Genomic DNA, 14,053 nt, shown 5'->3' with positions numbered 1-14,053 from the left:
TTTTTCATTGCTACAATGGAATGCATACTTGGATATCTGTCCAAATGAGGCAACATGGTACTTATAGATGCATCCTTAGGGTGCCAAGACGGGGAATGCTTTAAAGGGTATGCTTCTGGGAAAGCATGGTTATATAGTTCAACACACAAAGAAAGTACCAGTTTGAAGAACTCTTTTACATTTAAAAAATGCATTCTGCAGCCATTTCCTCTTTCTCTTTTTTTTCAGTCTTTTTCTCACTTATACCCTACCCCAACACCACACATAGGGTGTCTATATTTATTTATTTATTTAATCAATCAATCAATCAATTTATATGGCCACCCATCTCTCAGATGCAACTGCCAGCAGCTAACAAAACATAAAAACAATAAAAAATAATATTAATATGGAGTAAAAACCTACAGTAGGTAAGCCCAAACAGAACAATCAGCAAAAACCTCTCAGTAGGCCATCTAACCTCCTGATCCCCAAGCCCTGGAACTTTAGGAAAGGCTGGCAGGGTAGGGGTCAATCTAATCTGGGGGGTGGGGTGGTATGATGTTTCATTTGTCAGGTGCTGCAACAGAAAAGGCACACTTTCCAGGTCCCATTAGATGACATTCTTTAACTGAAGGAACCCAGAGCATGCCCCTCTTCTTGGACCTAGTGAGATAGATAGAAATAACTGGGGAGAGGTGGTATCGCAAATAACCGGGCCTCGTACCATGGAAGGTTTTATAGGTGACAACCAGCACCTTGAATTCCACCCAGAAGCACACTGGCAGCCAGTGCAACTCTCAAAGCGGAGTTGTATCATGGACGTACCAAGGTGCACCTGTGACTGCTTGCACCACTGCATTCTGGATGAGTTGTAGCTTCTGGATACCCTTCAAGGGCTGCCCCGTGTAGAGCGTATTTCAGTAATCTACCTTGGGAGGTGACTGAGGGACCTTCTGGTCCAGGAATGGGCACAATTAGTATGCAAAATGAAGTTCTGCAGAAATTCTCCTGGACATGGCTGCCAGTGATGCTTCAATATTTATGAACTATGTGTCTTGGGTTTAAATGAGGCTATTACTTAATACGTCTCTAGATATTTGGCAACTGTAATTTGCTTGTGTAGCCCAAGGCAAAGAAAGTCCCTGATCTGTATTAATTAAGGGTGGGGAGAATTACATGCATTGATCTTTAATTAGTCCATGGAGCACAGTTTGCAGAATCTTGTTAGGTATTAATAGAAGTGTGTGTTCCCGGGGTGGGGGCAGGGGAAGAGAATATGGGCGCATAATTGAGCTTGTCTCTGATAATTCATTTTATCACAAAATTCCAGTGTGATGCAACTGGTGCATCTCACTTGTACTGCTGATTCTTTGCTTCTCAGTAGAACTTTTTCACCTGAATGTAAGTAACACTTGCTTTGGCTCGTTGTACTCCTTTTTTGAATTGCAACAACAAAATCAGTTTTGAGGTGGTATTGATATTTATGGACTTTGTTTTCAGAAAGCTTTGAGTCTTTATTAATAGGCAGAGGAGGAAGGCTAATAGCAGAAACAGTGTGAGACTATATTTTGGATAGGCTACAGGTGTCCTGAACTTGGCAGCATAGTTTCTAATACATGGCATTTGTTGTTTTGCCAGCAGCTTGGATCTGTGGTTTTTTTAAAAAACTGAAAGCTATACATTTTTTTGGTATTTTCCTATTTCACTACAAATATATGGAGTTTATTCCTTGTGTGGAATGTTTAAATTAGTGTGAACTACCTGAAAAGAGTATTTGAAAGATGAATACTGGAAACATAAGTCCTGCCTTAGGCATGAAAGCCAGCTGGGTGACTTTGGGCCAGTCACTCTCTCTCAGCCCAACTCACCTCACAGGGTTGCTGTTGTGGAGAAAATAGGAGGAGGAAGGGGTATTAGGTATGTTCCCCGCCTTGAGTTATTTATAAAAATAATAAGGCGGGATGGAAAATAAATAAATAAGTATTAATAATAATGCAATGACAAGATTGTGGAACTCAACTGAACCCTGTTGGCATTAAAGCTGTGATCCAATTCAGGTAACATCAGTCAAAAATCCTTGGTGTTATCCTTACATTTTATCATATTGGACTTCACTAAAGGACAGAAGACCCAGTGAAAGAAAACAGCTTGTTAAATTAGTTTCTTTCTCTCGTTCTCTCTCTCCCCCAATCCCCCAAAGTATATACTTGTTTCAATCTTTATCCATCAGCTTTCTTATTTGGTGACTTTTAAAAAACAGTATGCTGGTAATATTTAGATACAGCTTTTCCAAATTATCAAGAGTGGAAGAACAACCAGTCTAGCCAACTGTTTTCCTTTAGAGCATATGAATCATTGTTCTTAATATGGCATTTCCTTTAGGGGGTGTACACAAAAGAGGAAAATGCATTTTGTTCTGATCATAAAACAAAATTGATGCATTCAGAACATTCTGGTGGAATTTTCTGAGTGTTCTAATGGAACAAAATTCAGTACTTCTCCAGTGTTCTTTATTGGGTGGAACAAGCCCGTAAGATGCAGTGAAAACTTAAAACAAGTATCCTGCACTCTTGTTTTTCATCCTAGAGCCACAAAAGTTGTTGAGGTGTTAATCCACGCCAAATGTAACTTACCTCCCAACTTACAGAAAAATTGAACAAGGGATTTTTTCCCCCAAAAGTAAACATTTTAAAAATTTCAATAGGAAACAATGGAAGCAACAGTTAAATGTGCTTTTTGCAACCTCTTCCTGCACAAGTAGCCACAGAATTTATGCCCAAAGAACCAACAGCATTGAATGTATTTTAACCCAGCCCATGAACAGAAAAAAATAATTCTCTCTTTCCAAAGGTCAAGAAAGCAACATGGTTTTTGTATTTTGCAACCTGAAAACTCAGCAGCATAGCAAGTTGTAAGTGCACATACCATATAGAATGCACTTTTTTGTTAATTTGGCAACTTGTCTGAAAGATAAAGCACAACGTATGTACATACAAATAGCAAATGAGGAAAATTTTATGTTATAAACCCATTAATTTTAACTGCCAAGTAGTAAAGGCTTTATAAAATACAGTGTAGACCTGGGCAGGCCATAGTGTTTTTCTTACATCTAAAATTATTCCAATCTTTGAACATACACTTAGCTGACTTTCCTTCACTCCTATCCTTACTTCCCTTCAATGTGTCCTAGCCAGTGGCAGAAGAGACACAGTTTGTGCTCATTTTTTAAATGGCTAATGGACTCTTTGAAGTTGGTTGGGGAGTTTTTAAAAAGCCAGTTGTATAACAATACATCAGAATGCTTAAAACAGTATAGAGTTTTGTCCTGAGCTCAGGGAGCTTAAATTTGGCATTCCCACCTCAAAATTTATTGAATGGTTTCAGTGTCCCTAATTTCTTTCCTTTTGAAAAGGGGGGATTGTGGTGTTTTCCTCCTATTACAGTTGTCTGAAAGTAAACAAGTACCATGATGTGGTATTGCAAAAACCAGATTAAGACTTGATGATGTTTTGCACTGTTTGTTTGTTTATTAAATTTATATCACCGCCCATCTCCCCAGTGTGAGCATTGATAAATATGAATGATCCAATAATAAATCTGCAGATTTTTTCCCCCTTTCCTTTAAAATGGCTTTACAAATGGGTGCATGCAAGTTCTTTTTACTTGGGTCTGTGAGAACCCACTTCAGATAAGAGGGGACATTTTCCCCAATATTTTGGAGCTCAGTAACATGGAATGTCTTTAGATGTACCTTAGATGAAAACTTGAATAATTGCATCTCCTGGTATGAGGTCATTCAGAAGTGATGTTTTTACAAAATTACATCCTAAGGTTCATAGTAATCATAAAGAAAAAGATAGCCAAACAATTTATTACATTTTCCCCAAATCTTACAGCTGTTAAGAGAGCGGCAGCACTTTTGAACATACGGGAACTGCATAAGTAAACCTAGGCTATTTCTTTGTGGTTTCTAAAGGTGTTGCCAGAGTAGATGGGTGTAGCTGAAGTATAATGCATACAGATGTAGATGAGAAGACCAAGCATAATCTTCATTAAAGAAATCTGCCTAATTCTGGATAGACAAAATATACCATAAGTCTATATGTTGTCATCTTTAATTGGGAATATTTCTGACTTCTGATTCTTTGTGGAATATAAATTGAGGTCTCAGTTGATAAATATGTTCTTCTCCCTTTCTGCAGAACAAGGGAGAACAATATATAAATACAACCTATACTATAGCCATCGTATAGTATAAATAAAGGTCTGAAATATAAATTGCATTTATGTGTGAATAAAATAAAGTTAATAAGTTGTGGGTGCTACATTAAACATACTGCACTTTTCTAACGAGTTTCATAAATATTGATCAGCTCTCCACATTTTATTTTCGTGGGATAGCTATCAAGCCTTTCGATAAAAGGAAAACTTGCCCTGATCTATGATTTGTCAGGGGTTGTAACATTTTTAATGAAGCTGTTTTCTAGCCTACTGCTGCTTAGCCAGCCCTAAGGCTGTCTTATGCTTGCAAGTCTGACCCTTGGGTGATGTGGAAAAAAGCCAAGCCATGTTTTAGTGCATATGCTGTAGATATTAACATACTCTGACAGAAGGAAAACTTTCATTATAAATTACAGTTTGATTTGGAGAGGTCCCCAGGGTTGATATCTGTTTGGAATATCTGAGAAGCTAGTGCTAAAATAATTGTAGCTTAATTTCAGACTGTGCTTTTAAATTGTACCAGACCAAGTCTCACTTGTCAAAATTTTAGAAAAGCTTCTGTTAAGATTTTCCTTAAAGTAATCACCTCATGCAAAAGGAAATATGCATAGTGGATATTTGTTATGGTTAGACTTGTGGTTTATTAACATAATTACAAAGAAGCAGAGATTGAAGTTTCTTGTTTTATAACACTTGTGGTTTACAGTTGCCTCCACAGCTGGTAAATAGTCTGTTCTCAATGCATCCTATACATGTTGGAAACCAGATTGTGTAGGAATTTATAGGGTAAAGAGAAGGATGTAAATGGTGAGGAGAGAAATACTTTCTTTCTTTTTTTCTGTTCCTTCCCTCCATTCTGGAAGTAGTTTTGGTAGAACAGCAGAGGATTTATTTTGTATGTGAATTTCCAATGAATGCCCAAATAAAGTTTAATTCTATTTGAAGGACCACAACATTGGCAAAAGCAGTTGGTTGAACAATGTGTATATATCTAAATATATGTGTGTGTATCCAAACTTAGTTAATAATATATACTAATTCCTGGCCCCATTCCACCTCTGAATATTATAGCACTGGTTGATTTCACTGGTGCCTGAATACTTAGGAGATATAATAATTTATGGACTAATATCACAAGAAAAAGAAAGTGGTGATTGGGTGGTGTTAATGAGTTCCTCAGAAAGAGAGAGGTGAAAATTTCAAAGAGTAAAAGGTAATGTATAAACATTGTGGAAGCAAGGATGGTTTCAGTGTTAGAAAGGAAAAGAGAGTCCAACGCAACCTTTCTCAACCCTTTGACTGACCCTGGAGGAACCCTTGAAATGTTTTTCAGGCCTCGGGAAACCCCTGCACATTCAGGCTCAAATATAGGCCAGAAGTTACAAAATTATTATATTTCTTTCATGTGTAGGCCTGTATCTATGCATTAACAGTGTTCTTAAACTAAAAATAAAGAATGAAACTTACCTCTTTAATGTGAAGTTGCCCTAATTTGAAATAATTTTTTAAATAAATTGTGATCTCCCAGGGAACCCCTAATGTCCTCTTGTGGAACCCTGGTTGAGAAACCCTGGCCTAGTGAATAGTGTTGGTATAAACTAGATTTAGCTATATTTCCCTTTCTTTTATTTAGGTTTTAAATTCCTTTGGCTTACTATTTCTCATTTCTTTTCTGTACTTTGAATAATGTTGATTATGAGGATGAGGATGATTAATATGTATGAATGTCTATAGGGTTAATTTAGGTTATTTCTAAAGAGAAAATTGAAGCCTTTGCTCAAATCCAGATATTCAGCTCTTAAAGGAAAGGTTGTATAGTATTAGGGGCAGATCTAATGACTGTGGAGGTTCATTGATACTATTGTACATGGGGGCATGTACAATATTTGAAAGGGGTTGAGTTATTTCTAGTTTAACATGAGTAAATAAAATCAGGTTTCCATCAAATATAGTTGGACTATATTCATGTAGTATTTTTATTTATAATGTGAAAGTGTTTTGCCAAGGCCATCTTTCAGAATTATTATTTTTTTTTAAAAAAAAAATCCTAGTCTGGTCTACAGTGCTAGTAATCCCTGATCATCATCCATCCAAGTAGGACCCATGCTTGTCATTTTCAAGATCAGTGAGTTTGCTAGGTCCTGCAGCCTGCTGCATCTCAAGATCAATAACTTTGGGAATTAAAATTGCCTTGGCTTTATTAGAGAGAGCCAGTTTGGTGTAGTGGTTAAGGCATCAGGCTAGAAACAGGAGACCATGAGCTCTAGTCCCGCCTAAGGCACAAAGCCAGCTGGGTGACCTTGAGCAGTCACTTTCTCTCAACCCTAGGAAGGAGGCAATGGCAAACCACTTCTGCAAAACCTTGTCAAGAAAACTGCAGGGACTTGTCTAGGCAGTCTCCAAGAATCGGACACAATCAAACAGATTTAAAAAAGGTGGGGGGGCTTATTTCAATTTATAATAATTGCCTAGGACAAATGCAAGCAATTAGTAGGTCAGAATCTACTGCTAGATCTTTGGATGATTTACATGAGTTTCTGATTCCTCTGTGGTTAATAATGGCAATAGCTAGTTAAAACAACTAAACTGGCTATTAGAATTAAGGAGAAAACTCGAAGTATTTTGTTTGTTTGTTAGTATGTTTGTTTCAAGAAACTGGGAGTTTGGTTCCTGTGCTCGAAACAGGTTGCAGGATTGATCATGTATTAAGAAGCGGTTTTACAAGGGTATCTATTGCTGAGTCTGTTGCTCCAGTCAGCCATGAGATTCATACAGAAAACAAAACAGCACTCAGAACTTACCACTGAGCTACCTGGAACCTGGAAATACCTAAACTATATGCTGGGTGTTAGTGGTATGGGTTACTTATTAAACGTATGATGGTGGCCCATGTAATGTCCATTAGTTTCTGAGGTTATTGGAAAGAATGCTAGATTTGATAGACTTTCAGGTGAGCTAGCAAGGTTCCTTTTATATATAAGCAGAAGGCTGATAAATTGATTCCAACATCCCTTAAACTGTAAATGCTGTTTCTTGTTAAGAGATCCTGTTAGTATATTGCAGCTTCAGCCTGCAATATACTCTCTGAAAACTTAGGCTTATATTTTAGGGATGCTCCTTTTTTCTGTTCTGCCTTAGATTTTCAGGCAGTGATTGTTGGCAGCATTGAATCTGCAAAAGTTATTTTTTGTGCAAAGCAGGAAGTTTGACTAGGTAGGCCTTTGTCTGATCCAACAGGGCTCTTCTGTTTCCTGATTTTTATATTAGATGAAATAAAGCCATGTGCAGTATCATGGCATAATCAGCATAAGCCAGGACAGTGACAGTTACCCTCCAGCACTACTAGAGAATGACGCTCCATTTACCGGATCCTAATGTCAGTGATAGATCTGTCAAGGTGCTAACACATAACAGCACTTCTTATTTCAAAGAAAGCATGTACTTGCTTTTTAAAAGGGAGGTGCTTAACCCAGATTGTTAATTTGATTTAGGCTTATATGTTGTGGTAAATTATTTCTACAGTAATTGCTTCAGTTTAATATGAAGGTTAAGGTATTTGACTAGGACCAAAGAAACCTGGGTATGAGCCCCACCCCACCCCTTGAGCGCAGAGCTCCACTGAATGATGTTGGGCCAGTCACTCTCTTTTAGCCAGCCTCTCAATTCACAGGAAGACCTGTGACATAAAAGAAGGGGAAACCCCCAGGTATACTACTTACAAGTTCTCCAGGAGAAGATAGGATATTAATTCAGTCAGTCAGTCATGTCTGTCCTGACTTAAGCAAAAAACCACGCTGAGACAATGAGATTGTCTCTAGTGTTTGATAACTGCTCTAATAGACAGAAAAATCCTACCAAACTGAAGGAGCGTGGGAAACCCAGACAGATAAACCCTGAAACTTAAGGTGGGTCTGCTCTGAGTTTCTTTGAAGGACAGTTCAAAGCCTCTAAACTACGCATGCGTTTCCCCCCCTGGATAGGGGCCCCCTCCTGCTCACCATCTGTACTCATAACAATGTCATCCTAATTTGATATACTTGTATTAGTTTTCCCTATAAAAGTGATATGCAGTATAGATAATTGAATGGTTTTAATTATTATACTTGCCGAGAGCTGTATTGTGATCTACTTTAGTTATGCTGCTGTTTTTAACATGCAGTTATAACATGCATTTGTGGCCTTTGTTTTCAGATTCTTTTTTTTTTTTTTGGTTACTTCGAACATGCACAAAATGGTAGACTAGTTTGTGTGTGTAAAATTTGTTTCTTTAAGGTTTCATATCTGCAAGTCACAAGGCAGGAATAAAACCCATGGATAACTATATTCTAAACCAAAAAGCAGTTTTTGAAATTTCGTTGTTGGCAGAGAGAAATGTCATCAGTATAGTGAAACAAAACCTCTCAAACCATTGACTCAGCTGCTGGGTGGTTGTAGAATGTGCATGAGCATTCCGACTGATCAGAGATTCCAGCAACAGTACACATAAAATCTAGACTTAGAGCAGAAAAGGGCAGAAAAGTAGTAGGGAACACTCAGTGGTAATTAGTTAGTAGAGTGGAATACTTCAGTTCCAAACACACTTATTTAATTTTTTTTATATTTAGCTGATTTTATATTTTGCTGTTCTAAAGAAAAAACATTGTTTTTAAAGAAAACTGTCATACTGGTTTTTATATGTATATAACTTAAATATTACATAAATGTATGGGCCTAAAAATTATATGAAAGTATATTCTGTCATTTGCGACAAGCTGAATTGAACCTCCATGGATAATAGCAATGCATCTTTTATTATTGTGTTCTGAGGAGAAACAGGAAGACAATCCATGTCCTGTCTGTAAAATTCCAAGAAAAATTGGCTGCCATGGAAATAGAAAATTAGATTAAACTCTCATCATCGCCTCCATCAAGATAAAGTTTTCATAGAGAATGCTTGGTTTACTGTAGCTGAAAATATGTATATATTTATATTTTACAGGTAATAAGCCTTGATGGAACCATGAGAAAAACACTCATAGAAGATAAACTTCCTCATATATTTGGATTTACTTTACTTGGTGACTACATCTACTGGACAGATTGGCAGAGGCGAAGTATTGAAAGGGTTCACAAGAGGTGGGCGAGTCGGGACATTATCATTGATCAGTTGCCAGACTTGATGGGTCTTAAAGCAGCAAGTGTCACCAGAGCAGTTGGTAAGTTAGGGCATTGCCCAATGGTTTGGATTGTGCTCCAGAATAATGTTTGCAGTGAAAACAATAACCAGTTTCTTGTAAGAGTTACTCAATACGGAGTCTAACCAGTGTAAGTTTGACTAGAATAAGTGGGATCGCCGTACAGGTTCGTTGTCTGGTAGGTAAAGGGGTCTTGGGGAGCAAGAACGGAGAGCTCTTGGACATCATTCCAGTTGCTCTCAGTGATCTCTCATTTGGTGGCGTAGCTTTGAACCCACTGGTTGGTTGCAAGGAGAGTGGCAGGTCTCCTCCTCAGCCAAATATGTGCTCCTATTGGCCCTAGGGTTGCACCTGCATGTCATTTCAGCTGCCAAGAGTACTTCTTGACAGTAATGAAAAAAAGGCATAACCCATGACTCATGGCCATGTGTGAGATTTGGATGTTGTGTTGAAGGAGAACTTCCTTTTGGTGAACATTGAGGGGGCTCAGTTATTAGTATGATCTTCTTGCGGAATCTCACTTTTTCATCTTTGCAGTGTATCCATTGTCTGGGGGACTGGGGAACTCCAAAATGGTTGAAGAAATGTTGTAATGGGAGTACAGCCACCTGGTTTCTTGAGGGTGTCAAATAGTCCTGATGTATTTCTATTCTGTTTCTTTTCCATGCTACCTAGGTCATTTTATGAGGTAAACATGAATAATTTATCATGCATTCTTACACATGAGAAATAAATGTGATTTTTAGGGATGCATCAAATGGGCTACAAAACATCCTCTGCGCGATATCGTCTGTTATAAAAAGCACACATTATTGGCTACCAAACCCATTATGCTACTTTGACTTACGTTTATGTCTAAAGAAGCTTTCAGTTTAAGTATGAGGTATAAACAGAGCAGCCATTTATATCCTTCATGTCTGCAGATCGAAGGATCACACTGAGGGAATAACTGAATCTTTTACACACATACTCACATGCACTGGTTGTGTGTGTATGAATATATAAATGTGAAAGCTTGCCTCCTGACTTGTGTGTATGTACATCCATGATGATTCCCCGATTGGGTCTTTAGATACATTTCTTTCCCTTAATTTATCTCACTGTGTTCTTTATAAAATTCACCTATGCTTTTTAACCTGCTTGCTGCAGCAACATTTCCTCATAGTAATGTTTAACAGTGGTGGCTCAGGGAACATTTTTTGGAAATACTATAAGCTGAGATTCCCAGACAACAAGCAGGTGGGGTGAGCTGAAAGTTTGTGATATGAACTACTAGCCAAAACAGTGGAAAGGTTGGGAAATTATTACCCTTAAATGGAAAACACTTACGAGGTTCCCACAGCTTAACACCTGGGTGCACATATAAATTCATGATATTCCAACAGTTTATTTTGCAAAGATGGAATGTTTTATTCTTCCTTTAACGTTAAATGAAACTTTGCCATAAAAATCATTTACATCTAACTTTATGATTCTTTTCAATATTCTTTTCTCTTTGGAACTGCAACAATAACATCCGTTATCATAATGCCAAATCATCAGCTTCTGTAAAAGAGTCAACTCCTGTTGAGTTTCACACCATTGTACATTCTCACGCAGAGAATGCTTATCCACAGAGCTAGCATCTGTTCATCATCGAGACCCTCAATCTTTATTACAACTGCTTGTCATAACTTACTGAACTATGTTTGCTGCCTGTTGGAAAGTTACACAGATTCAATTTCAGAAATTGGTTTCTTATCTTTGCAGTTCTTGGAATTATGTTGGCTAGGAATCTGTAACCTTTCACAAAGTCAATTTGGCATTATTTTACTCAATGATTATAATAACACCTTCGATGCAAAAGGTATGGTTGGGCTGTTAGGGAGGTTATACAAGGATCTATTTGGTCAGCTAGTAAAGAATCCAATGAAAAGATACAGCTAGAAAGAGAAATATACTTATTATCTAAAATGGTTCTTCCACAGTATGGAAATCTGAAATTGATTGTACGTGATATACAGTATATCCCCATTGCTTCCTTGGGCTGTTGCTTGGGTTTGGGGATTTGAGTTGACTCTCAATTGATAGTAACAGGCATTTATAAGTTGTTATTCCATATTGAAAAAAGCTACGTGTATATTAATTCAACAATCTGTAAGATAAATTAGCGTTCTCAGTATTGGAGGTAAGGGCCTGAGACCACAATGTAGTGATACTTGTAAGGGACACATGGTGAATTTGTGATGAGGTGAATTTTCAAACTAGGACTGCCAAATCGTCTTTAAGATTGAAATAAATAATAAATGGAGGGAAGCTTTTTAACTTAGTTTTCTTCAGATAGACAACCCCAGAAGACAAGTTCATGGAGCAGAATTTATTTTGAGCCGTTTTGAACATAGAAGGACCTAGCTTCTTTTCCTTCAGAGAACTGTTTTACTTTCTAGGGACAAATCCGTGTGCTGAGAATAATGGCGGCTGCAGCCACCTGTGCTTCTTCACACCCCAGGAGCGCAGATGTGCCTGTCCAATTGGACTGGAGATACTTAGTGATATGAAGACCTGCATCATCCCAGAAGCTTTCCTTGTCTTCACCAGCAGGGCAGCCGTTCATAGGATTTCTCTTGAAACTAACAACAATGATGTTGCCATTCCTCTTACTGGTGTCAAAGAAGCTTCTGCACTAGATTTTGATGTCTCTGACAATAGAATCTACTGGACAGATATTAGCTTAAAGGTATCCATGATCTCTTAACTGAAAAGTTTGCTTTGTTAACCAGATGTTTTAGTGCATTGCTTCCAGAACAATATTTTGGTTCTAAATATATTGTTGTTTAAAGATTACAAAATAAAACACACCTCCTTGAGTGAGCCCAGTAAAATAGCTTTATGCACATAGGTTAAATCAGTGGGTGTAAGTAGTGTGTAAACTGTGCAGTAAAAAATAAATAAAATACATTTTTATCAGTTTCTTTATATATATATATATATGAGTTAATTAATCCCCCCCCCAAAAAAACTTTTTCCCTCTTTTGGATAATACTTTGGACTAAACCATTAATTGTTTAATTTGTTTTATATTCTGGAATTCCTGTCATTTTTTAAAATGGTTTTGCAGACAATAAGCCGAGCTTTCATGAATGGAAGTGCAGTTGAACATGTGATTGAGTTTGGGTTAGATTACCCTGAAGGCATGGCTGTAGACTGGATGGGGAAGAATCTATATTGGGCAGATACTGGAACCAATAGGATTGAAGTGGCACGGTTGGATGGGCTATTCCGGCAAGTTCTTGTGTGGAAAGATTTGGATAACCCAAGGTCATTGGCTCTTGACCCATCAAAAGGGTAAGGAAAAATCTCAGATGCAAACTTAATGCATATTATTGCTTATTATTTTGATTGTAAATGTGTTCCCCAAACTATGTAATTAAAATATAATCCCAAAGTTTATATAATTGGGACTTTCCTGTCCTGCTCTGATTTCCATTTCTACTGCATTGGGGTGAGGGGGTGGAGGACCACTTTAAAATGGTTCCTCCCTTGTGCCTGACTTGATTTTGGGGCAGAAGGGAAGACTTATCCATCACTGTGGTATGTTTATTTAAGCAGTGCACACAACATTTTTATTTGATTTTCTCCCAGCCAAGACATTCAAGGTCAACCAACTAGATTTTCTTTCAGCTTCTTTGGAGCTAAATCAAGTTTTTACTGAAAGTTGTCTGTTCTGTAACGAGTTTCTGTATCTACATTGTAATACTTATATTTTCCCATTCCTTTATTTAGTTAAACTGGGTAACTTCCTAGTATAATCTTACCATTGAGTACGAAAGAAATTTGCAAACATTACTCTATCAAGCATAGATTAAAATGTTGAAATAAAATGCTGAATTGCTTTTGAACGAGTTCTTTGTGGAACTTTGCAGAAACTCCAGGTGTTTGTATGTTGATACATCCTCCTAGTGCTAATATCTGGTCACTTCTTCTCAATTCAGTGTTTCATTTCATTTAGATCATGTCATGTGGGTCATACCTATTCTGTGTGAATGTTGTGATACCTTTCTCTAGTTCTAAATATGAGTAGAGATTTCATTTTCTGTGACTGGATCAGAGGAAACATAGATAAACATAATGATTTACTAATTTGGTCTTCTTCACTTACGATAGTGCTTAGTTACATATGACTGCCCATCACAAATAGTAATACTATTACTATCTTATTACTAATACTTACTATCTCTGTAACTCAGTACCCTGGTCATTAATTTAAGGATTTTCACAGTAGATCAAAAATATTTCAAAATTGCATAATTGTTACAGTTCTATATACAAAACAAAATTACATAATTTGTTTATCATAAATAAACAACCATAAATAAATAGCTCAAAATACAGTACAGGTAGTCCTCACTTAGCAACCAGAACTGGGACCGGCAACTCTGTCACTCAATGCCGTGGTCGCTAAGTGACAAATCACATGACCATGATGGACTTATGACATCACTTCCCATTTGGTCGTTAAGCAAGATATCACGTGACCACAACGTGTGATTTTTATTTCTGCGTTTTCCATTAACTCTGCTTGTCATAAGCCAATTGTGAAGCATGTGAATGGCGATCACTTGACCGTGGGATGCTGTGGTAGTCATAAATGTGGACTGGTTGCAAAGCTTTTTTTTTTTTTTTACACTGTTGTAACT

At 37.3% G+C, this 14,053-nt stretch overlaps 1 protein-coding gene and 1 long non-coding RNA gene across 4 annotated transcripts in view; both read left to right on the top strand.

Moving 5' to 3' along the window:
• Nucleotides 1-14,053, top strand: part of LOC134487462 (uncharacterized) — a 312,713-nt gene that overhangs the window by 260,982 nt on the left and 37,678 nt on the right. The gene's annotated exons all lie outside the window — the stretch shown is intronic.
• The window catches only part of LRP5 (LDL receptor related protein 5), a 157,797-nt gene that overhangs the window by 106,066 nt on the left and 37,678 nt on the right, over nt 1-14,053 (top strand). For all 3 annotated transcript variants that reach the window (XM_063289268.1, XM_063289265.1, XM_063289269.1), the window contains exons 8-10: nt 9,182-9,398; nt 11,804-12,093; nt 12,475-12,701. In XM_063289268.1, coding sequence (XP_063145338.1) covers nt 9,182-9,398; nt 11,804-12,093; nt 12,475-12,701 — 734 coding nt within the window. The remainder of the gene's footprint in view (nt 1-9,181; nt 9,399-11,803; nt 12,094-12,474; nt 12,702-14,053) is intronic.

Source organism: Candoia aspera, chromosome 1 (assembly GCF_035149785.1).
Source record: "Candoia aspera isolate rCanAsp1 chromosome 1, rCanAsp1.hap2, whole genome shotgun sequence".
NCBI lineage: Eukaryota > Metazoa > Chordata > Lepidosauria > Squamata > Boidae > Candoia > Candoia aspera.
Note: the sequence above shows the minus strand (reverse complement) of the source record. Positions and strands in the feature narration are given on the sequence as shown.